The sequence below is a fragment of the Bufo bufo genome, chromosome 7 (genome assembly GCF_905171765.1).
Source record: "Bufo bufo chromosome 7, aBufBuf1.1, whole genome shotgun sequence".
NCBI classification, from domain to species: Eukaryota; Metazoa; Chordata; class Amphibia; order Anura; family Bufonidae; genus Bufo; species Bufo bufo.
Genome location: NC_053395.1, coordinates 10820867 through 10844465, shown reverse-complemented (window position 1 = coordinate 10844465; position 23599 = coordinate 10820867). Strand labels below are relative to the sequence as shown.

The 23599-nt window shown below is 46.5% G+C and overlaps 1 protein-coding gene across 1 annotated transcript in view; it reads left to right on the top strand.

The window, feature by feature from the left end:
- The window catches only part of SEZ6L2 (seizure related 6 homolog like 2), a 43560-nt gene extending 22805 nt beyond the window's left edge, over positions 1–20755 (top strand). The window contains exons 7-18 of the mRNA XM_040440275.1: positions 1513–1681; positions 9205–9368; positions 9797–9991; positions 12658–12796; positions 13643–13839; positions 14363–14557; positions 14698–14889; positions 19078–19269; positions 19351–19389; positions 19582–19699; positions 20098–20200; positions 20726–20755. Coding sequence (XP_040296209.1) covers positions 1513–1681; positions 9205–9368; positions 9797–9991; positions 12658–12796; positions 13643–13839; positions 14363–14557; positions 14698–14889; positions 19078–19269; positions 19351–19389; positions 19582–19699; positions 20098–20200; positions 20726–20755 — 1733 coding nt within the window. The remainder of the gene's footprint in view (positions 1–1512; positions 1682–9204; positions 9369–9796; positions 9992–12657; positions 12797–13642; positions 13840–14362; positions 14558–14697; positions 14890–19077; positions 19270–19350; positions 19390–19581; positions 19700–20097; positions 20201–20725) is intronic.
- The last annotated feature ends 2844 nt before the right edge of the window (positions 20756–23599 follow it).

The window sequence follows — 23599 nt, the reverse complement described above, 5'->3', positions numbered from 1 at the left end:
ATACAGGATGTAACTCAGGATCAGTACAGGATAAGTAATGTATGTACACAGTGACTGCACCAGCAGAATAGTGAGTGCAGCTCTGGAGTATAATACAGGATGTAACTCAGGATCAGTACAGGATAAGTAATATATGTACACAGTGACTGCACCAGCAGAATAGTGAGTGCAGCTCTGGAGTATAATACAGGATGGAACTCAGGGTCAGTGCAGGATAAGTAATGTATGTACACAGTGACTGCACCAGCAGTATAGTGAGTGCAGCTCTGGAGTATAATACAGGATGTTTCCCTTCAGGGACCCTTTGGACCCGGGATTTAAATATTGCAGTTCAAATAGCCAGAGGCTAATAAGTTCCCGTTTAGGGTCTATTTTAAAACATAACACTTACTTCTTTATTAAAAGATTTATGGGAAGAAAAAAAATTATTGTCTTAAAAATTAAATGCAGCTTGGCTCTGCGGCACTGGGGTATTATGATAATTTATATCATTATTGGTGCTTCTATTTGCAGTCTCTTTTTTCTTTTCCCTGTCTTTGGGGATCTGATATCACTCTATCTTTCCTCTATCTGTTAATATGGTGAGCTATCTGCTCTCTGTCTCCATATACCTGTCTAAGATTATTTTCCTATGATATCCTTTTCCTCCCTTCCTTCCTAGTTTGCTACTAGGTTAGAGTTCCCCCTGCCGTTTGTGTCCATGTGCTCCGTGCCTGCAGTGCACTAACACATGGACACTGAGTCACAGCTCCCCCAACATGTTTCACCACTACTGTGGCGTCTTCAGGGGAATGGAGCTACTATCAGCAAGATTGCCATTTTAATCAGGGTTTAAATCTCCCATGGGCGGACCTTTCTTTTCCTATTGTCCAATAACTTATACGGCAATCGTGTGATAGCTATGCGATCAGGCCAATCCTTTCCGATCCTATTACCTGGTCAGATGTGAATGTCTACAGAGATGGTGCGCTTGCGTGAGGACTTCTACTTGTATCTCGGTGTCCTCCGATCATCTGCGCATGTCCTATGGATCTCCGTTCATGTTCTACATTTCTATGCTTGTCACTAAGTCGGGGCGCATGTGCAGGCACATGGCAAATTCGATCGTGAGTAATTCCTCACTGCGCATGCCCCCCGACTCCATCTCCGTACCTTGAGGGTTCCGCATCTCTATGTGAGTTTTACCAAGATATTTTGACAAAGTTGGGGAACATGCGCAGTGGGAACCAACTTACGAACAAAACTTTTTTAAGCTCCGGCGCATGCGCCCCGACTTGGTAAAACTCACCAAGCTGCATTTTATTTTGAAGACAATAATTTTTTTTCTTCCCATAAATCTTTTAATAAAGAAGTAAATGTTATGTTTTAAAATAGACCCTAAACGGGAACTTATTAGCCTCTGGCTATTTGAACTGCAATAATATAGGATGTCACTCAGGATCAGTACAGGATATAATACAATATTGAGGAGACACTTTTTGCAGTAATGGGTTAATATTTTTTGTTACTCAGCCACTTGTGGGGGTGTAATACGTAATGCCACCATTGGGCGTATTGTATCTCCCGATGTTACGACGCATCATGGAAATAACTTGAGCTGCCACTGGTTGATAGAGGCGTCAGAAGGTCAGCGACTTCACCTGCACTTTGAGAGGGTTTCCCTGGATGAAGACAATGACAGGTAAGTTGCAGTCTAATCTCTCTCCCTCTGAGAGCCTTTTTATAGGGTAGTGGGGGAGACATATTTTCCACCTCTTGTAGCGACACCCAGCACTTAATCGGACCAGACCTATAATAATTTACACATCTGCCTGAGACATGACTGCGGGACCAGTACTGCAGCAATCAAACCGCTCCATCCGGGGGCTGTGTTTTTGGTCAGTGAGTGTATATAGGTGTTCAGTGTCTGCGTACATAGAGAGATGGGGGCATAGGGAGATGGACCAGTATGCTTTGCAATCACACGTCGCATAGTCTGGATGGGGCAGGGCAGTGAGTACTGTAACCTCTCCCCTCGGTGTTCGCTCTCATGGTATTCTGACTCCGATTGTTGTAATAGCGATTTATCCCTAGTGAGACCTCTAAGCCGGGCCTGCATGAGCAGATATAATCACTGCGGACAATCCTCATCAGATGGCTTGAACTCACCAACACCGAGTTTATCCGTGAAGTTGCTTTATTCTGTAAGCCAGATAACAGAGTACAGCAGAACAGATGGATTCCGGTATTGTGCGGTCAAAAGATGATGCTTTTGTAAGCTTACATGAGAATACATGTGTACCTGTGCAATGCCTGGAGCAGTATGGAGAAACAGGAAGTGAGGTACACAGGAGAAGGGGTGGAGCAATGAAAGGAATGACAGATCATGAACAGAAAAACAAGCGCATTACAAAAAACAGCCACTAGATGGGAGCATATGACTAAATATAGAATATCATATGAATTAAACTATATAGATTTAACTGCGTAGCAGCACACTCCCCGTCTGACATTGAAAATGTCACTATTTAAACCATAACGGTAGTTATATAATTGCAAATAAACAACAGTAATTTGCTTGATGTCCGAGGACCTGAAAATCATAAAGAGAACAGGAATATAATGCAACAACTAAAATGTAAGGCTTCAAGTGTGACAAGTAAAGTTCAAACACTTCTTGCTTGAAGTTTCAGGCAGGATTCAGCAGCCTAGGAAAGAAGTTCTCCAAAGGGCAAGAGCAGAATAAGTTCCGTGATAGGCCTGATGAAAGTCTTTACAGTCTCTTGTCCTGCAACTTTCTCCTCCACTTTGCGTACCTTACCGTCATCACTAGGAACGCTCTTCACAATAAGTCCCATAGGCCACTCCATTCTTTCGGCTTGCTAGTCCTTTAGCAGAACGAGATCTCTACCTTGTATGTTAGGGCACTGTCGTTGCCATTTCCTAAATGGAAAGATACTCCATCTTCCAACGATTCCAGAAGCGGTTGGAAAGGTTCTGTACTCACTTCCATTGATCAAAGCACAGATTTCCGTCTTTAAAGTTTCCAGGTGGAACAGGAACGGACCCAAGCTTCTGGGTAAGCAGGGTAGCTGGGGTAAGGATAGTTGGGTTCTCTGGATCTTTGTCAGGTTCTAGAAGACCGAAGACGTCAGCCGTGGTGTCTTCTGTGTGATCCAGCAGGAATTCAGGACCTGTTAACCAGGAAGAATTTGCAAATACACTTGCAGACACTGGCCTAGTAGCATGATCTGCAGGATTAATTTCAGATGGGACATAATGCCATTGTTCAGGTTTAGATGATTTCCTGATTCTTTCTACACGGTTGCTGACGTCGACATAGAAACGTTTAGTCTGGTTGTATATGTAGCCCAGAACAACCTTACTGTCTGTGTAGAATTTGGTGCCATCTATCTGAATGTCTAGCTCGCGTAATATGTAATCCTTACAGCTAGCACAGTCCCATAAAGTTCAAGCCTAGGAATTGTGTGCTCAGGCTTAGGTGCTAACTTAGCTTTCCCAAACAGAAACCCTATGTGGGTTTGATTAGAAGAGTCTTTCACCTTGAGGTAGGCAACAGCCGCTATGGCCTCAGTAGATGCATCTGAGAAGATGTGAAGCTCTTTTCTCCGGCTCGTAGCAAGGGAAGCTGAGGTGTAGCAGCCTTGTATATGGATTCCATCTAAGGTGTGTAGAGATTGCTCCCAGGACTCCCACTTTGAAAGCTTGTCAGATGGCAGTGAAGCATCCCAATCTTTAATAGACTCTGAGACCTGTCTAAGTAAGGCTTTACCTTGTATGGTGATGGGAGACACAAATCCCATTGGATCGTATAGGCTGTTTACCACTGACAGAACTCCACGCTTGGTAAATGGCTTGTCTGTAGAGCTGACTTGAAAGCTGAAAGTGTCCATTCATAGGTCCACCCAGGTAGGCCCAGACTTCTCTGTATAGGTGGCATGTCCATTCCCAGATTTAAGTCCTTACACCCTGTGGCATGATCGCCAGGTTGAAAGGCTTTCACTATTTGAGGCAATTTTGTGTAGTCTGAGGTTAGCCTCAGAAAGCATACCTTGTGTCCTTTGGAGCAGGTCTATGGCTTCTTCGTCTGTCGGTAAAGACTTAAGTCCATCGTCAACATAAAAGTCTCTCTCAACAAAGTGTCGAGCATCCGCGCCATACTCCTTTTCTCCATCAATGGCAGTCCTTCGTAAACCGTATGTTGCAACAGCAGGTGAGGAACCATTTCTGAAAACATGTACTTTCATGCGGTATTTTCATTGTCCATGTTGTTGTCACGGTGCCACAGAAACCTTAAGAAGTTCATATGGTCTTCGCGTACAAGGAAGCAATGAAAGATCTGTTTAATATCAGCAGTTATGGCAACTGGTTCTAACGCCAACGAGGTTGTTGGTTAGATTCGGGCCAGTGAGAAGAACATCGTTTAGGGATACACCTTGGTGCTTGGCACTGGAGTCAAATACTATCCTGATTTGTTTTGGCTTACGTGGATGACACAAGTGGTGGCGCTGGTTCGGCGTGATCATTGTCAAAGATCCTTTTCATAAAGGCGATGAAATGGTCCTTCATTTCAGGCCTGTTCTTTAGTGTTGGTTAAAGTGAGTTGAAACTGGATAAAGCCTGTTCACGATTGGTTGGGAGTTTGGGCCTTGTAGCACGAAGAGGTAATGGTGCAACCCAACTGTTAGACTCATCCAGAAAGAATTCCTTATCCATTATATTGATGAATTCTCTGTCTTCAACTGACAAGGCTATTTTGTTGTCCTCACTTGTAGTACAAAACACTGTGGTACCTAGGTTGTCATCACAAAGGACAAGAGTAACATCAGGTACTTGGATGATGTCAAGAAGCTTCTCCTTTACTTCATAATGGTGAGGGCACTGTTTGAAATGGGATGCACGTCCGTTTCCCAACACGTAAGTTTTTCAGGAGTGGATCTCAGATGGCGTACACATCCTGTCCAAGCATACATCGCCCACTATTACCCAGCCTAGGTCAAGTCTTTGTGCATAAGGGGCATTGTCAGACCCATCGCACTGATCGCGTACTTTAAGTACTCTGAGTACGTCCCTTCCTAACGGGACTAAGATTTCAGCACTCTTGTCCATTGCAGGAATCTCATCAACAAGGTGCCTTAAATGAGGATGGTGATACGCAGCTTCTGGAGTAGGAATCTCTTCTCTTTCGTCTGGTATCTGGTCGCACTCGACTAACGTTGGTAGGGGTATGCCCTCCTCCTCGTTGATATGAGAGACCATGAATCCATCAACCCTTCTGCCGAAGGTCTCTACACGACCAGAACAGGTTCTGAGAGTATATGGTGTTGCGCAGGGGCGTCACTATAGGGAAAGCAGAGGAAACGGCTGCTTTGGGGCCCTGACCCAGAAGGGGCCCATCCAGGAGGAGGAGGACTAAAGGATTTTTTCAGGGCCCCCTCAACAGTATTACACAATAAAATTATATACAGTCACATTATAGACAGTGTAGGAAACGGATGGAGCAGCTGCCGGGCCTGGTCTGAGAGAGCGATCTTTACTAGCCACAGGAATGGGGGTGGCATGAAAGGAAGGGGTTGCGAAAAAATTACTGGGGGAGGGGACCCCATTCAAAAATTTGCTGTGGGGCCCAGTCATTTCTAGCTACGCCACTGGTGTTGCGTGACCTTCTATGCCAAAGATCTCAAAGAATTTAGGCTTAACAAGGGATCTGTTGCTCATCTATTATGGCATACATCCTAGCAGCTTTCTCAGGATGACTCTTTGGGTATATCTTGACTAGGCATATCTTGGCACAGCATTTGTGGTCCTTGCCTTCTTCACAGACTTCTGTACATGAAGAAGAGACATTATCTTTGGTTGGAGCATGACCTTGTTGCTCCCCGCCATGATTTGAGACGGAAGTGGAGGTAGGAAGATGTTGTGGGTTGTCTGGAAGTGGAGTAGGATGCGTGGCTGTAACATGTCTGTCGCTACCGCATTCTGTGCACTTGGTGACAACTTTACAGTCTTTAGCAAAATGGCTATAAGAAGCACAGCACTTGTAGCATATGGCAAGTTTCTGTAGAATCTCCCTGCGCTCTTGTAAAGTCTTTGCCCTAAGCCCACATTTCTTAAGAGGGTGAGGCTTCTTGTGAATAGGACACTGACGATTAGGGTCTTTATCTCTGTCGTCCACAACGCCCTGATCAGTAGGTGAGGTTGTGGAGGGTGAGATGTCTGTCCTTTTAACAGATATAGCGCTATTTAAGTCTCTACGTTTAGCTGCTCTGTTATCATACCTTGATGATTATGTATTATCATACCTTGATTAGAGGGGCAAAGGTTTAACAGTAATATCAGGAAGTATTACTTTACTGAGAGAGTAGTGGATGCATGGAATAGCCTTCCTGCAGAAGTGGTAGCTGCAAATACAATGGAGGAGATTAAGCATGCATGGGATAGGCATAAGGCCATCCTTCATATAAGATAGGGCCAGGGGCTATTCATAGTATTCAGTATATTGGGCAGACTAGATGGGCCAAATGGTTCTTATCTGCCGACACATTCTATGTTTCTATGTAGGATGAAACAGGCAGGTTGGGTTCACTGAAGCTGAAGCTGTGGTCGTTTCTCATCCAGGCTTGATCACTAATGAACCTGCAGAAGTATGAGAATGGAGGAAAGGATACATTATAGTCTCTTTTGTATCTTGAGCCCTGTTGTACCCATTTCTCTTGTAGACCGTATGGCAGTTTAGACACCACTGGGTTGACACCATGAGCGGTGTCCAGGAAGCTTAGTCCAGGTAGACGTGGATCAGTCTTTGCCAACTCTAGCTCCATAAGGAGGTCACTTAGATCTTGGAGCTTGCGGTAGTCTTTGTTCCCTATTTTTGGAAAGTTTTGCAGTCTCTTGAATAGAGCACTTTCTATGGCTTCAGAGCTACCATAGGCTTGCTCAAGTCTTGCCCATGCAGAAACAAAACCTGCATCTGGGTGGTCAACATGTACTGTTCTGAGTCTTTTAACACGACCTGCAGATTCTGGACCCAGCCACTTTATGAGCAAATCAAGTTCTTCCTTAGCAGTAAGGTTGAGTACTCGGCAATAGTAGCCTTGAAGGTTGATCTCCAGGCCCTGTAGCTCTCTGGACAGTCGTCAAACCTTGAGAGGCTGGTGTTAATGAGCTCACGGCGTACCATGTATCTGGCAAAGTCATTTATGTCTGGTCTCTCACTCCTTGGTGTCAAAGTAACTTGTGGAACCCCTTGGGTGTGAAAGTTCTCTGGTGATGTAGGGTGAGGTTTACCAGGGTAAAATGATGTTGCATGAGCGTTTAACTGTGGTGTAGTCTCTAAGGCTTGTGCTGGCTTTGGTTTGAGCTGCGGCTTATTACCGGAAGTCACCTTGTTGTTGACATGAGTTGATCCGGTTTGCTGCATAGATGTACTTGCATTGTAGACTTGAAGAGGCTCAGACATATAGAGCTGAGAGGAGTCAGAGCAGTGTTGTTAGTAGGAGGTACAGAAGATGACTCTGTATCTTTGCAGATGTTATGCTTTAGAACGTATTCACTGGTGCGTTCAGCTGGATCTTCCAGTTCTGCTGGGATAAGGCAGTGTGAATTAGTACTTTGTCCCATTGCTTGTTCAAGGACTTTAAGCCTTGCTAGTGAAGCTGCTTCCTCCCTTTCCATTTGCAGAATCTTTATTTGTGAATCTGCCTCTGCTTGGAGAGCTTTGCTTTGAGCTTCCATCTTGGCTTGATGAGCTGCCATCTCTGCTTGTCGAGCTGCCCTTTGAGATTCCATCTCTGCATGACGAGCTGCCATCTGTGCCTGTTGAGCTGCCCTTTGAGCTTCCATCTCTGTTTGACGAGATGCCCTTTAAGCTTCCATCTCTGCTTGTTTTCTGGTAAAGGAGCTTTGCGCCTTTTTTGATTTGGCATCAGCGCGGGCCTCTATTAACTTGTCGCTTAATGTTGATCTTCTGGAACGAGAGGATCTGGAAGAAAGTGCAGTGCGCTTGGTTGTGGCGGATCTGTGAGATCTGGTCTCCTCCAGTTGAGTAATGCGGAGCTCCACCTTAAGCTTAGCATTTTGCACTGCGAGATCCCTTTGTTGGTTCAATGCATCAGTCCTGGTCAGTTCCACTGAAGAATCCTCTATATTTTAGAGTCCTGCAAGAAGGCTGAGTATTTTGCAGACAGCCGCTGGTTGCGTACATACACAGCAAATAGGTGATTTATAGAGTCTCTTATTTCAGCTGGTTGATCATTAGAGTGTGACAAAACTGACATGCGGTGTGAGGTTCTGTCCCAGAGGTCTGACAGATTACTGGAGAACTCATCTCTAGTGGCTTGATAGTTTTCTCTGAGTTTCTGTGTTGGTTTTATTGTACGTTTGGGTCTTACACTCTGTTCGGTAATATCTGCAGAATCTGCTCCCTGTACGTCTGCCGGTTCAGAGGCATGATGTATCTGCGTTGATTGGCCCATAAAAGAGTGTTCAGAGCCTTGCCTAGACATTTTTTACGGTTTTGCTAAAAATGGCACTGTCTCTTTAAGAAGACGAACAGCGGCTTAGACAGGTGAGGTAACACAGTGCAATGTAGAGAAACAGTTTTCAACATTCACTTGAAGTGCAGTAAGCTTATGCGACAATGTGCTTTGACAAGATGGCGGATGGCACTGAGCTTGATTGCAGATTAGGCACACACATATACACAGCAGGCTGTAGGAATTCTATGCATCTTTTGACTATTCTGACTCCGATTTATCCCTAGTGAGACCTCTAAGCCTGGCCTGTATAAGCAGATATAATCACTGCGGACAATCCTCATCAGATAGCTGGAACTCACCAACACCGAGTTTATCCAAGAAAGTTGCTTTATTCTGTAAGCCAGATAACAGAGTACAGCAGAACAGATGGATTCCGGTATTGTGCGGTCAAAAGATGATGCTTTTGTAAGCTTACATGAGAATACATGTGTACCTGTGCAATGCCTGGAGCAGTATGAAGAAACAGGAAGTGAGGTACACAGGAGAAGGGGTGGAGCAATGAAATGAATGACAGATATAACGAACAGAAAAACAAGCGCATTACCAAAAACGGCCACTAGATGGGAGCATATAACCAAATATAGAATATCATATGAATTAAACTATATAGATTTTAACTGCGTAGCAGCACACATGGTGACCCCGTATTCTGTGTGGTTTCTCTCAGGTTGGTTGTCCACTCTGGAAGCTCCACTTTGTCCCCCCTCATCTATGATTCTGATATAGACGATGCCCCAGAGAGGGGTCTTCTGAGTGACGCCCAGTCCCTGTACATCGAACTTGTGTCTGAGAATCCAGCTGTCCCCCTGCTCCTCAGTCTGCGCTATGAAGGTGAGTTCACAGTTCTCTCCATCTCGTCCGGTACTCACATTAACTTGTATCTTATACTCCAGTCACAGCCAAAGCTGCAGTCCCAATTCTGTGTTACTGGCTCTTCAAATCTCTCAGCTCCGTGCACCGCAACAGTTTAGGTGAAATCCTATATACTGCATCAGAGCCTGGTCTTTGCGGACACTGAGCCGACATCAGCAGTAAGGTGTGAGGTCCTGAGAACAATTCAGCACCAGTGCGATGCAGCTCTGGGTGTGACTGGAGCATAAAATATGGCGTTAGACAAGTGCAGTATGTGATAAGTGTAGTGTCAGATTTCTTAGTTTGCTGGTAAGGGTAGAGAAGCCTCGCTCGTGCCGCTGTGTGGGGTAATAGCACACGGGCGCCCCCTGGTGGTCGGTCATCTCTCTCTTTTTCTGTCCCTGTAGTGTTCTCTGAGACCCGATGTTATGAACCCTTCCTGGCTCATGGTAATTTCAGCACCACGGACCCCCTCTTCTCCCCGGGGACCCTGGTGTCCTTCTCATGTAACGCGGGGTACATGCTGGAACAGGGACCCCCAGTCATAGAGTGTGTGGATCCCACCGACCCTCACTGGAATGAGAGCGAGCCTGTGTGCAAAGGTAAGAGACCGCCAGATACCCCCTGTACCGTCCCCTGGAGTTCCACTGTACATACACAGACCAGGTAGGTCCCAGATCATGTCCCTGCCCACATACTGCCAGTGCCTTGCCCAGGTAAGTAGTGCACAGGACTGGCACCAGTCTTGCAGGAGATGATGCCACCCACTGCTGGCCCCATTAGGGATGTCTCATTGGCATTAGAGGGATGGGGTGCCCCCAAAACCTGCGACTACCCTGCCGGATCTAGGACACTTCGGGGCGGCGATGCTCAGTACAGGACGCAGGATCACATGACTCTTCTCGCATACGTCACCATGTGCGAGGCGTGAAGGAGGCGCTGCACTTCTGACAAGTTTCTTAGCAATTTCCAGTTGCCATGGTAACTAATGTAGGGCTCTTGATTAACCCTCACATGACTAGAAGAGGCGAAAGCAAAGGCAAAACTAATAGTAGAGACCCTGAGACCGACAGAGGCTTTATATACAAGGGTGTACCCCAAGTGTCATCATCCTGTACCCCAAGTGTCATCATCCTGTACCCCAAGTGTCATCATCCTGTACCCCAAGTGTCAGTGTCATTATCCTGTACCCCAAGTGTCAGTGTCATTATCCTGTACCCCAAGTGTCAGTGTCATCATCCTGTACCCCAAGTGTCAGTGTCATCATCCTGTACCCCAAGTGTCAGTGTCATTATCCTGTACCCCAAGTGTCAGTGTCATTATCCTGTACCCCAAGTGTCAGTGTCATCATCCTGTACCCCAAGTGTCAGTGTCATTATCCTGTACCCCAAGTGTTAGTGTCATCATCCTGTACCCCAAGTGTCATCATCCTGTACCCCAAGTGTCAGTGTCATCATCTGGTACCCCAAATGTCAGTGTCCTGTACCCCAAGTGTTAGTATCATCATCCTGTACCCCAAGTGTCATCATCCTGTACCCCGAGTGTCATCATCCTGTACCCCAAGTGTCATCATCCTGTACCCCAAGTGTCATCATCCTGTACCCCAAGTGTCATCATCCTGTACCCCAAGTGTCATCATCCTGTACCCCAAGTGTCATCATCCTGTACCCCAAGTGTCATTATCCTGTACCCCAAGTGTCATCATCCTGTACCCCAAGTGTCATCATCCTGTACCCCAAGTGTCATCATCCTGTACCCCAAGTGTCAGTGTCATTGTCCTGTACCCCAAATGTCAGCGTGTTGTTGTGTACCCCACTATTGATATGATGTAGCGGTACAGCGTGGCGCCTCCCGCTGACGTCTTCACTCTCTTCTCTTCTCGAGCAACTATAGACCAGTGAGTCTGACATCAATAGTAGGCAAATTAATGGAAACCCTATTAAAGGATAGGATTGTGGAACATCTAAAATCCCATGGATTGCAAGATGAAAAACAACATGGGTTTACTTCAGGGAGATCAGGTCAAACAAATCTTATAGATTTTTTTGACTGGGTGACTAAAATAATAGACGGTGGAGGTGCAGTAGACATCGCATATCTAGATTTTAGTAAGGCTTTTGACACTGTCCCACATAGAAGACTTATCAATAAACTGCAGTCATTGAGCATGGACTCCCATATTGTTGAGTGGATTAGGCAGTGGCTGAGTGACAGACAGCAGAGGGTTGTAGTCAATGGAGAACATTCAAAACAAGGTCATGTTACCAGTGGGGTTCCACAGGGATCTGTACTGGGACTGATTTTGTTTAATATCTTCATAAGTGATATTGCAAAAGGCCTCGATGGGAGGTTTGTCTTTTTGCTGATGACACAAAGATATGTAACAGGGTTGATGTTCCTAGAGGGAAACGCCAAATGGAAAAGGATTTAGGAAAACTAGAGGAATGGTCAGAACTCTGGAAACTGAAATTTAAAGTGGATAAGTGCAAGATAATGCACCTGGGGCGTAAAAACCCAAGGGCAGAATATAGAATATTTGACACAGTCCTGACCTCAGTATCTGAGGAAAGGGATTTAGGGGTCATTATTTCAGAAGACTTAAAGGTGGGAAGACAATGTAATAGAGCAGCACGGAATGCCAGCAGAATGCTTGGATGTATAGGGAGAGGTATAAGCAGTAGAAAGAGTGAAGTGCTTATGCCGCTGTACAGAACACTGGTGAGACCTCACTTGGAGTATTGTGCGCAGTACTGGAGGCCATATCTCCAGAAGGATATAGATACTCTAGAGAGAGTTCAGAGAAGAGCTACTAAACTAGTACATGGATTGCAGGATAAAACTTACCAGGAAAGGTTAAAGGACCTTAATATGTATAGCTTGGAAGAAAGAAGAGACAGAGGGGATATGATAGAAACTTTTAAATACATAAAGGGAATCAACTCGGTAAAGGAGGAGAGAAGATTTAAAAGAAGAAAAACTACCACAAGAGGACACAGTTTTAAATTAGAGGGGCAAAGGGTTAACAGTAATATAAGGAAGTATTACATTACTGAGAGAGTAGTGGATGCATGGAATAGCCTTCCTGCAGAAGTGGTAGCTGCAAATACAGTGAAGGAGTTTAAGCATGCATGGGATAGGCATAAGGCCATCCTTCATATAAGATAGGGCCGGGGGCTATCCATAGTATTTAGTATATTGGGCAGACTGGATGGGCCAAATGGTTCTTATCTGCCGACACATTCTAGGTTTCTATGTTTCTCTCTTCCAGCTCTGTGCGGTGGAGAGATCTCTGAACCGGCCGGGGTGATCCTGTCTCCTGATTGGCCACAGAACTATGCAAAGGGCCAGGACTGTGTGTGGGGGATCCATGTACAGGAGGACCGGCGGGTGCTGCTGGAGATAGAGATGTGAGGAGTCTGGAGTGTTACCCCCAACACTATACACAGAGGATACACAGAGGATACACAGAGGATACACAGAGGATACACAGAGGATACACACATGATACACACATGATACACAGAGGATACACAGAGGATACACAATGAATACACACAGGATACACACAGATGATACACACACACTATACACAGAGGATACACACACTATACACAGAGGATACACACAGGATACACAGAGGATACACACAGGATACACACATGATACACACTATACACACATGATACACACAGGATACACAGATGATACACACACACTATACACAGAGGATACACACACTATACACAGAGGATACACACAGGATACACACAGGACACACACATGATACACAGAGGATACACAATGAATACACATAGGATACACACAGACTATACACAGAGGATACACAATGAATACACATAGGATACACACAGACTATACACAGAGGATACACAATGAATACACATAGGATACACACAGACTATACACATAGGATACACACAGAGGATACACACACTATACACACAGGATACACAGATGATACACACAGATGATACACACACACTATACACAGAGGATACACAATGAATACACACAGGATACACAGAGGATACACACAGGATACACACAGACTATACACAGAGGATACACACCCTATACACACAGGATACACAGATGATACACACAGGATACACAGATGATACACAATGAATACACATGTGCTGTCCCTCCAGTGACCTCACTCTCGGTGCCTCGTACCTCCCTGATGAATCTATTTCCTTGCACCTTATTCCACCTCTGCTTGCTGTCTGCAGACTGAACATCCGGCGCAGTGATGCCCTGACGGTCTATGATGGTGATGACCTCACAGCGCGGGTCCTCGGACAGTACATGGGCGTTCACCAACGGTTTAACCTCTTCTCCTCCGCTAATGATGTGACCCTACAGTTCCAGTCTGACCCCAATGACCCCGTGTTCAGTCTGAGCCAGGGATTCATCATACATTTCAAAGGTAGAGATTGCTCCTGACTGGGCTCCCCCCATTCACCAGTGCCTGGCCTCCATCATCTTCATGTACCCTGGGGAGGTGCAGTGTCCAGAGCTTTCATGTCGAACATGCTACATCTCATGGCATGGATGCTGAGCATTATGGGATTTCATCTCCTGTTCAGGGTATGTCTCACAGCATAGCACCGACAGAGTGCAGAACTGTGAATGCAGCTCTGGATGTCACTAGAGTATAAGACCTGATGTAGCTTAAGGTGTGCATTAAAGGGGTATTCCCATCTCAGGATGACCCCCTCTCTGACCTCGTTCTGGCTCCATGCGGAGGATGCAATTGGTTGGAGATATGGAAGCAGATGATGGGAGTCATGGATCAGGGCTGCACAGTCCTCTCCATCCTGAATGGGTATACCCCTTTAAGAGGATGCAGGCTATCTATTTTGTAAGAATTAGTGACAGAGCTCAGGTACCTCGTTCCTCAATGTTGTCCACTGCGTATAGCCCTTCCAGATATTTCCTCTTCTCCCTAGAGGTGCCACGGAATGACACGTGCTCGGCTTTACCTGAAATACAGTCGGGATGGAAGACGTCCTCACACCCTGATCTCATCCGTGGCACAGTGGTGACCTATCAGTGTGAACCTGGGTATGACATCATCGGATCAGACATCCTAACCTGCCAATGGGATTTGTCGTGGAGCAATGCCCCTCCCACCTGCGAGAAGAGTAAGTGAATGAGCGTCTGTCCTCTGAGGAGCCAGCCAATGACTGAGCGGGCCCTAACAGATTCTGGGGCCCCTGAGATTGGCCTTTGTCGCTATTTGTCATTATACATAGGTGATGACAATGTCCCCCCCTCTCTATAGTCTTGAACTGCGCTGACCCCGGGGAGATCGCCAACGGTGTCCGTAGGGCTTTCGATCCACGGTTTCCTATTGGCTCTCACGTCCACTATTCCTGCAATGAGGGTTACACGCTGGAAGGAAGCGAAATCCTGACCTGTTACAACCGAGACACCGGGACCCCCAAATGGAGCGACAGGATCCCCAAGTGTGTCTGTAAGTACGACACCCAGCTTTCCCAGAGTCCTGAACGGCTCAATGCTGGGATACTTATCCCTCCTGATTGGCTGAGAGAGGTCACCTGACAGAATCCACAGCCCTCCTGTTATACAGTAGTCATGGAGTCTGTCAAAGGAATTCCGAGGGATTGATTTACAGTTCGTTTTTTATTTCAGGGGATTCAGTCACTTGTGACAGGTGTGTCCTTATAGAATGAGGCTGGATCAGAGGAAGGTCAGCCGGACGCCCTGACCCCTAATCGGCCAACTTCTGTATATAGTATATTCTTATGTTGGTCACAGCAGTCATGTGATAGAAACCCCATAAAAACTTACCTGTAATACATCAGATGACTGTACAGAACCCGGTGTAAAGGCCACAATACCCAGAGTGCGAATCACCAGAACAAACTGGGATTACAGCTCTGAAGCTACAGAATAATGAGTTCAGCTCTGGAGTATAATACAGGATGTAACTCAGGATCAGTACAGGATAAGTAATGTATGTACACAGTGACTGCACCAGCAGAATAGTAAGTGCAGCTCTGGAGTATAATACAGGATGTAACTCAGGATCAGTACAGGATAAGTAATGTATGTACACAGTGACTGCACCAGCAGAATAGTGAGTGCAGCTCTGGAGTATAATACAGGATGTAACTCAGGATCAGTACAGGATAAGTAATGTATGTACACAGTGACTGCACCAGCAGAATAGTGAGTGCAGCTCTGGAGTATAATACAGGATGTAACTCAGGATCAGTACAGGATAAGTAATGTATGTACACAGTGACTGCACCAGCAGAATAGTGAGTGCAGCTCTGGAGTATAATACAGGATGTAACTCAGGATCAGTACAGGATAAGTAATGTATGTACACAGTGACTGCACCAGCAGAATAGTGAGTGCAGCTCTGGAGTATAATACAGGATGTAACTCAGGATCAGTACAGGATAAGTAATGTATGTACACAGTGACTGCACCAGCAGAATAGTGAGTGCAGCTCTGGAGTATAATACAGGATGTAACTCAGGATCAGTACAGGATAAGTAATGTATGTACACAGTGACTGCACCAGCAGAATAGTGAGTGCAGCTCTGGAGTATAATACAGGATGTAACTCAGGATCAGTACAGGATAAGTAATGTATGTACACAGTGACTGCACCAGCAGAATAGTGAGTGCAGCCCTGGAGTATAATACAGGATGTAACTCACGATCAGTACAGGATAAGTAATGTATGTACACAGTGACTGCACCAGCAGAATAGTGAGTGCAGCTCTGGAGTATAATACAGGATAAGTAATGTATGTACACAGTGACTGTACCAGCAGAATAGTGAGTGCAGCTCTGGAGTATAATACAGGATGTAACTCAGGATCAGTACAGGATAAGTAATGTATGTACACAGTGACTGCACCAGCAGAATAGTGAGTGCAGCTCTGGAGTATAATACAGGATGTAACTCAGGATCAGTACAGGATAAGTAATGTATGTACACAGTGACTGCACCAGCAGAATAGTGAGCGCAGCTCTGGGGTATAATACAGGATGTAACTCAGGATCAGTACAGGATAAGTAATGTATGTGCACAGTGACTGCACCAGCAGAATAGTGAGTGCAGCTCTGGAGTATAATACAGGATGTAACTCAGGATCAGTACAGGATAAGTAATGTATGTATACAGTGACTCCACCAGCAGAATAGTGAGTGCAGCTCTGGGGTATAATACAGGATGTAACTCAGGATCAGTACAGGATAAGTAATGTATGTACACAGTGACTCCACCAGCAGCATAGTGAGTGCAGCTCTGGAGTATAATACAGGATGTAACTCAGGATCAGTACAGGATAAGTAATGTATGTACACAGTGACTGCACCAGCAGAATAGTGAGTGCAGCTCTGGAGTATAATACAGGATGTAACTCAGGATCAGTACAGGATAAGTAATGTATGTACACAGTGACTGCACCAGCAGAATAGTGAGTGCAGCTCTGGAGTATAATACAGGATGTAACTCAGGATCAGTACAGGATAAGTAATGTATGTACACAGTGACTCCACCAGCAGCATAGTGAGTGCAGCTCTGGAGTATAATACAGGATGTAACTCAGGATCAGTACAGGATAAGTAATGTATGTACACAGTGACTGCACCAGCAGAATAGTGAGTGCAGCCCTGGAGTATAATACAGGATGTAACTCAGGACCAGTACAGGATAAGTAATGTATGTACACAGTGACTGCACCAGCAGAATAGTGAGTGCAGCTCTGGAGTATAATACAGGATAAGTAATGTATGTACACAGTGACTGCACCAGCAGAATAGTGAGTGCAGCTCTGGAGTATAATACAGGATGTAACTCAGGATCAGTACAGGATAAGTAATGTATGTACACAGTGACTGCACCAGCAGAATAGTGAGTGCAGCTCTGGAGTATAATACAGGATGTAACTCAGGATCAGTACAGGATAAGTAATGTATGTACACAGTGACTCCACCAGCAGAATAGTGAGTGCAGCTCTGGAGTATAATACAGGATGTAACTCAGGATCAGTACAGGATAAGTAATGTATGTACACAGTGACTGCACTAGCAGAACAGTGAGTGCAGCTCTGGGGTATATTATGGGATAATGTCTTATATGTACACAGTGGTTGCTCTTTATGGAGATTCATTCTATATGTGAAGGTGGAAATCGGGCATGTATGTTGTCTTTGCCTCTCTGAGTGCCTTGCTCATCAGACAAGCTCCACATGTGGGTTTTCTGCGGTGTGGAGAGCAGCTGCTCTAGTGGAGACTGTTATTTCTGCATTTTCAGGTGACCTTTCCAGGGTTCACACAATGCCCAGACTTGCAGGTTGTATTTATAGCTGATGATTCCCATGGTGCCCTCAGCCTCCTGACATGCAGCAACTACGCTGCTGCCATCACTGTGACCTTGGGCAGGTCGTCCTCATCATCAGAGGGCACCCGAGTCCTCTCTGCAGCTCTCTGTGCTCCTGACATTTTACAGGTGCCCTCTAGTGGATATTTGTGGTATTTTAAATAGTCTGCTGTGAAGTCTAAGCATATTACAGCTCAGTGTCAACTCTTCTGATGATCACATTATGCAGATTTTCTTGTGACAGATTTTAAGTTCCACCACATATTATGCCTCGTCTTTGAGAAGACCACCCCCAGAAGACCACCTCTAAGAGGACAACCCCCTAGAAGACCACATCGATAAGAGGCCACCTCCTAGAAGCCCACCCCCTAGGAAACCATCTCACAGAAAGCAGAGCACAACCCTAGGAGTCCACTCTATAGAAGACCACTCCCTAAAAAAAGACTATACCCCTAGGAGACCACCCCCTTAAAGAACACATCCCAAGGAGACCACCTCCTAGAAGACAACAGGATACCACCCCAGGAAGGCTAACCCCCTAGGAAACCACCTCCTAGAACCCCCCCGCCCAGGACACTATCTCTTAGAAGACCATTACTCTAGGAGACCACCCCCTAAAAGACCGCCCACCCTAGAAAACCACCTGTAAAAACACCACTTCCTAGGAAACTATTGCCTAGAAAACCACTCCATAGCAGAGCACAACCCTAGGAGCACACTCCATAGAAGACCACTCCCTAAAAAAATCCTCCTAAAAGACTACAACCAATAGGAGACCACTCCCTTAAAGGCCAAACCCCTAGGAGACCAGCCCATAGGACACCATCTTCTAAAAGAACATTTCTCTAGGATACCACCTCCCTAGGATATCATCCCCCTAGGAGACCTCCTCCTAGAAGACCACCCCTAGGACACCATCTCCTAGATGACCATTCCTCTAGGAAACCACCTCCTAAAAGACCATTGCTCTAGGAAACCACCCCCCAGGACACCACCATCTCCTAGATGACCGTTCCTCTAGAAAACCACTTCCCTAGCCAGGAGACCATGTCCTAGAAGAACTCCCCCCCCCAGGACACCGTCTCCTAGAAGACTATTCCTCTAGGAGACCACCTCCTAGAAGACCACACCCCTTGAACACCAGTCCATAGAAGACCACCCCCTAGGAGCCCATATTTTACTGCAATTTTGTGTGGTTGTTTCAAAGAGGTTTCATTATATATTGAGGTACCAGCAGAGACCACAGAGATCTACTGTTTATACTCCTGAGAGTCACCCCGTTATGAAATTCATTTTTAGTGAAGTACGAGCCATGTCTGAACCCGGGCGTCCCTGAGAACGGCTACCAGACCCTGTATAAGCACCACTACCAGGCCGGGGAGGCGCTCCGGTTCTTCTGCTACGAGGGCTTCGAGCTGATCGGTGAAGTGACCATCATCTGCGTCCCAGGGCATCCATCCCAGTGGACGAACCAACCTCCTCTCTGCAAAAGTGAGTGCAACCCTGCTGCCCCCTGCTGGTTCGTGGCCTGTCACGTGCACTGACCCTCTTTTCCCTTGCTTTCACTTTTAGTTGCATATGAGGAGCTCCTGGACGACAGGAAACTGGAAGGTGTGAATTAGCGGCTGTTACTTGTGACATCCCCGCCATGTCATCACCTCCATCTCTTGTCCAGTCCAGTGCAATCACCACCTTTCCATTAACCATCATCATCTTCATGTCTAGAAGGTTGGTGGTCCTGGCATCCACAGACGGAGCGTCCCCCCCCTCATAGGTATGTGACCCACTTTCTTCCTCTTCCAGTTGCCCAGACGACAGACCCCTCCCATCAGATGGAGGGCGGCAACATTGCGCTGGCGATTTTCCTGCCCATCATCCTGGTCATCCTGCTGATCGGCGGAATCTACATCTATTACACAAAGTGAGTGGAGGGCTTTCAGTTATTTAAAGGGCAACTCCATCTGCTGGTGACAAAAGTCCTTTTATATCACAAGAATGAATGAGTTGTCACGGCCCCGCCCCTTTCATTGGTGATATCATCAACGTTTATCAATATATGTCTAGTAATCCGGAAACTGGATTACTAGACTAGGATTAATCGAAATTCATATGTCAAAATGAGAAAAGGGGAAGCGAATAATAATTTATTACGGTACTTTCATTTATTTAAATTCATGCAGATTACATTGTTGGGGGTGTGGTTACGTATTAAAGGGCAAGACCATCAGCGCTCACGTGGAGTGGCGTTGGCCACGGAAAGGTTTCACGTCAGTGTTCAGTATGGCGGCCAGCTCTTCACTGTCCCTGTCTCTCCCGCAGGTTTCAAGGCAAGTCTTTGTTTGGATTTTCGTTCCCGGCCTCCCATTCCTACAGCCCCATCACTGTGGAGTCCGATTTCAACAACCCATTATACGAGGCTGGGGTGAGTGTGTTAAAAATTCCATTCGGCCATTTTATTTTTCAAAAAAAATTGTGTGATATCGGTGCCTGGGGAAGTTGGGTGACTAATAGGGCCCCTGTGGGGGATTGTTTCCCAGAATCCTGAACGGCAAATCTGCTTAGTTATGTAGACAGACAGATCGAAAGCAGAGATGGCAACCAGTCATGGAACAGATATTATGATCAATACCCCCCCCTAAAAATGGATGGTATGGGCCATTAAGGCAATTATCCACTACAAGGGCTGAACCATTGTAGTGCAATGGGGACCGTTACTTCCTAACTAGGCGGCATTGCCATTCAGAGGCTTGGGAAAGCCTTGCAATAAGCCAGGCATCCTCAAACTGCGGCCCTCCAGCTGTTGTAAAACTACAACTCCCACAATGCCCTGCTGCAGGCTGTTGGGGCATGCTGGGAGTTGTAGTTTTGCAGTTTGAGGATGCCTGTATAAGCGATACAGTACATGGGGCACGTCCTCCGTCTCTACTGGCGTCTCTTTCTCTTGCAGGATACCCGGGAGTATGAAGTGTCGATTTGAAGATGGGTTTCATTGTGGGGACGACTATGGGCGGGTGGGGGGTATACACGAGGAGGTATATATCAGATTATACACAGATCGAGGGTCTTACTTTACAGATTGCAATCACAAGCTGCACAGCCCCCCACCCTGCGATCGTCCATCATGTGATCTGTCGCCATCACCCACAGAGTTCTAAACACTTAGGGTTGGGGGGAGGGGGCTTTAAACTGCGCCCGTGTCTGGGCCGCCATCTTGGGGAAGACTATGATCGCTGCAGGCTCTTTGTAATAATAGCACAGTAACGGACGGACACTGGCGAAACCATGTATTATAGCCGTTATTTATTTCCAAAGTTTCGTATCGTATCGCGCTTCTTAAATCTCCATCGGCTATTGTGGTTGTAAAATATAATTTTCTTTTCATTTTTTTTTTTTTTTTTATAACGGCCGCGTTCATCAGCAATTATTTATTTTAGGTTTTGTCGCACGACTCCAGGGAGTTGTCTATTTTGAATGACCCCCTTTTTATGAAATGAAAAAAAAAAATATTTAAAAATGTAGAAAAAAATATAAAAATCAGGGATTTATTTCAACAACTAATTCCTTCTTGGTCTACTAGAAAATGGCCGCCCTTGTTCAGCACCAGAAACGATTACTAGTGTCAGGTGACTCGTCTGTTTAAAACTCTGTGCCTTCACCCCCGCCATCTTGCATTAACCCATAATGTGACCTCCCACCCTTGTAAATGTCATTTGTGCCAAAGTAATTACTGCAATGTCCGTGCTCTAGCGGGAGCTGCTCATGTTGCCATTAACTACTCCAGCGCTGGGTCCAGATTTGTTCTCATCGACCCCCCTCAGCGTCGCTGTTCTCGTCATTCTAGTAGGGATCGGAGTGACGACTCTGCCGCCCCTCACACCTTCTGTCTGTCTCTTTTCCTTCATGAATTAATTTCACTTTGTCTGGGAGATTTAAACATGGCCGCCACGGCGCACTGAGAAATGTTGAGCTCTCCCTGCGTGCGGGCCGCCTGTGTCACTTCCAGCGCCGCTTCTCAAACTGGCTTTATTTTCAGGCAATAAAGAGCGAGATTTGTAAAAAAAAATAAAAAACGTGTTTCTTGTGCTTTCTTTTAAAGTAAGGCTGAAGCGCTGCGGGCGGCCATCTTGTCGGCTGAACAGGAACCAGTGAGAATAACGAGGCAGCCTGGCTACTGTGTCACCAATGATAATACAGGAGGCGGGTGCCAGCTGTACCCGCCTCCTGTATCTGTATTAAAGGTTAATTATCACTGGTGGCGGTGTCCCCCCCCCAGTATTAAAGTCATTGGTGGCAGTGGCCACAGGGTCCTCCCCCCCCAACCTAAGTAATTTCATTGGCGGCAGTGGCAGTTCTCATCGGAGCCCCAGCAGTGTAATCGCGGGGCTCCGATCGGTTACCATGGCAGCCAGGATGCTACTGAAGCCGTCCGTGGTGATCTCCCTGCTGATGTGTGCACTATGCACAGGACAGCAGGGAGAGTGCGAGGTCCTGAGATCTATCCGGGTGAATAGGGAATATCGGTATAATTATCGGCCTGAAAGTTCACAGGATATCGGTATCGGCTCTAAAAAATCTATATCGGTCGATCCCACTACGCACTGTGCGTGTGCGGGGCCCAGAGGAATCAGACAGGAGCAATCAAGCACCATTTATCTAGGTAGGACTGTTGGGGATAGCGGAGTACAGCAGTCTAGTAGAGATACCTGGGGCCGCAGTGGGCATGCTCAGTCAGATCTCCATTCACCTCTATGACACTGCGGTGCTCCGCTATCTCCAGACCCATAGATATGAATGGAGCCGCAGTGGGCATGCTCAGTCAGAGCTCCATTCACCTCTATGACACTGCTGTGCTCCGCTATCTCCAGACCCATAGATATGAACGGAGCCGCAGTGGGCATGCTCAGTCAGATCTCCCTTCACCTCTATGACACTGCTGTGCTCCGCTATCTCCAGACCCATAGATATGAATGGAGCCGCAGTGGGCATGCTCAGTCAGATCTCCCTTCACCTCTATGACACTGCGGTGCTCCGCTATCTCCAGACCCATAGATATGAACGGAGCCGCAGTGGGCATGCTCAATCAGATCTCCATTCACCTCTATGACACTGCGGTGCTCCGCTATCTCCAGACCCATAGATATGAATGGAGCCGCAGTGGGCATGCTCAGTCAGATCTCCATTCACCTCTATGACACTGCTGTGCTCCCCTATCTCCAGACCCATAGATATGATGGAGCCGCAGTGGGCATGCTCAATCAGATCTCCATTCACCTCTATGACACTGCTGTGCTCCGCTATCTCCAGACCCATAGATATGATGGAGCCGCAGTGGGCATGCTCAATCAGATCTCCATTCACCTCTATGACACTGCTGTGCTCCGCTATCTCCAGACCCATAGATATGAATGGAGCCGCAGTGGGCATGCTCAGTCAGAGCTCTATTCACCTCTATGACACTGCGGTGCTCCGCTATCTCCAGACCCATAGATATGAACGGAGCCGCAGTGGGCATGCTCAATCAGATCTCCATTCACCTCTATGACACTGCGGTGCTCCGCTATCTCCAGACCCATAGATATGAATGGAGCCGCAGTGGGCATGCTCAATCAGATCTCCAGTCACCTCTATGACACTGCGGTGCTCCGCTATCTCCAGACCCATAGATATGAATGGAGCCGCAGTGGGCATGCTCAGTCAGATCTCCATTCACCTCTATGACACTGCTGTGCTCCCCTATCTCCAGACCCATAGATATGATGGAGCCGCAGTGGGCATGCTCAGTCAGATCTCCATTCACCTCTATGACACTGCTGTGCTCCGC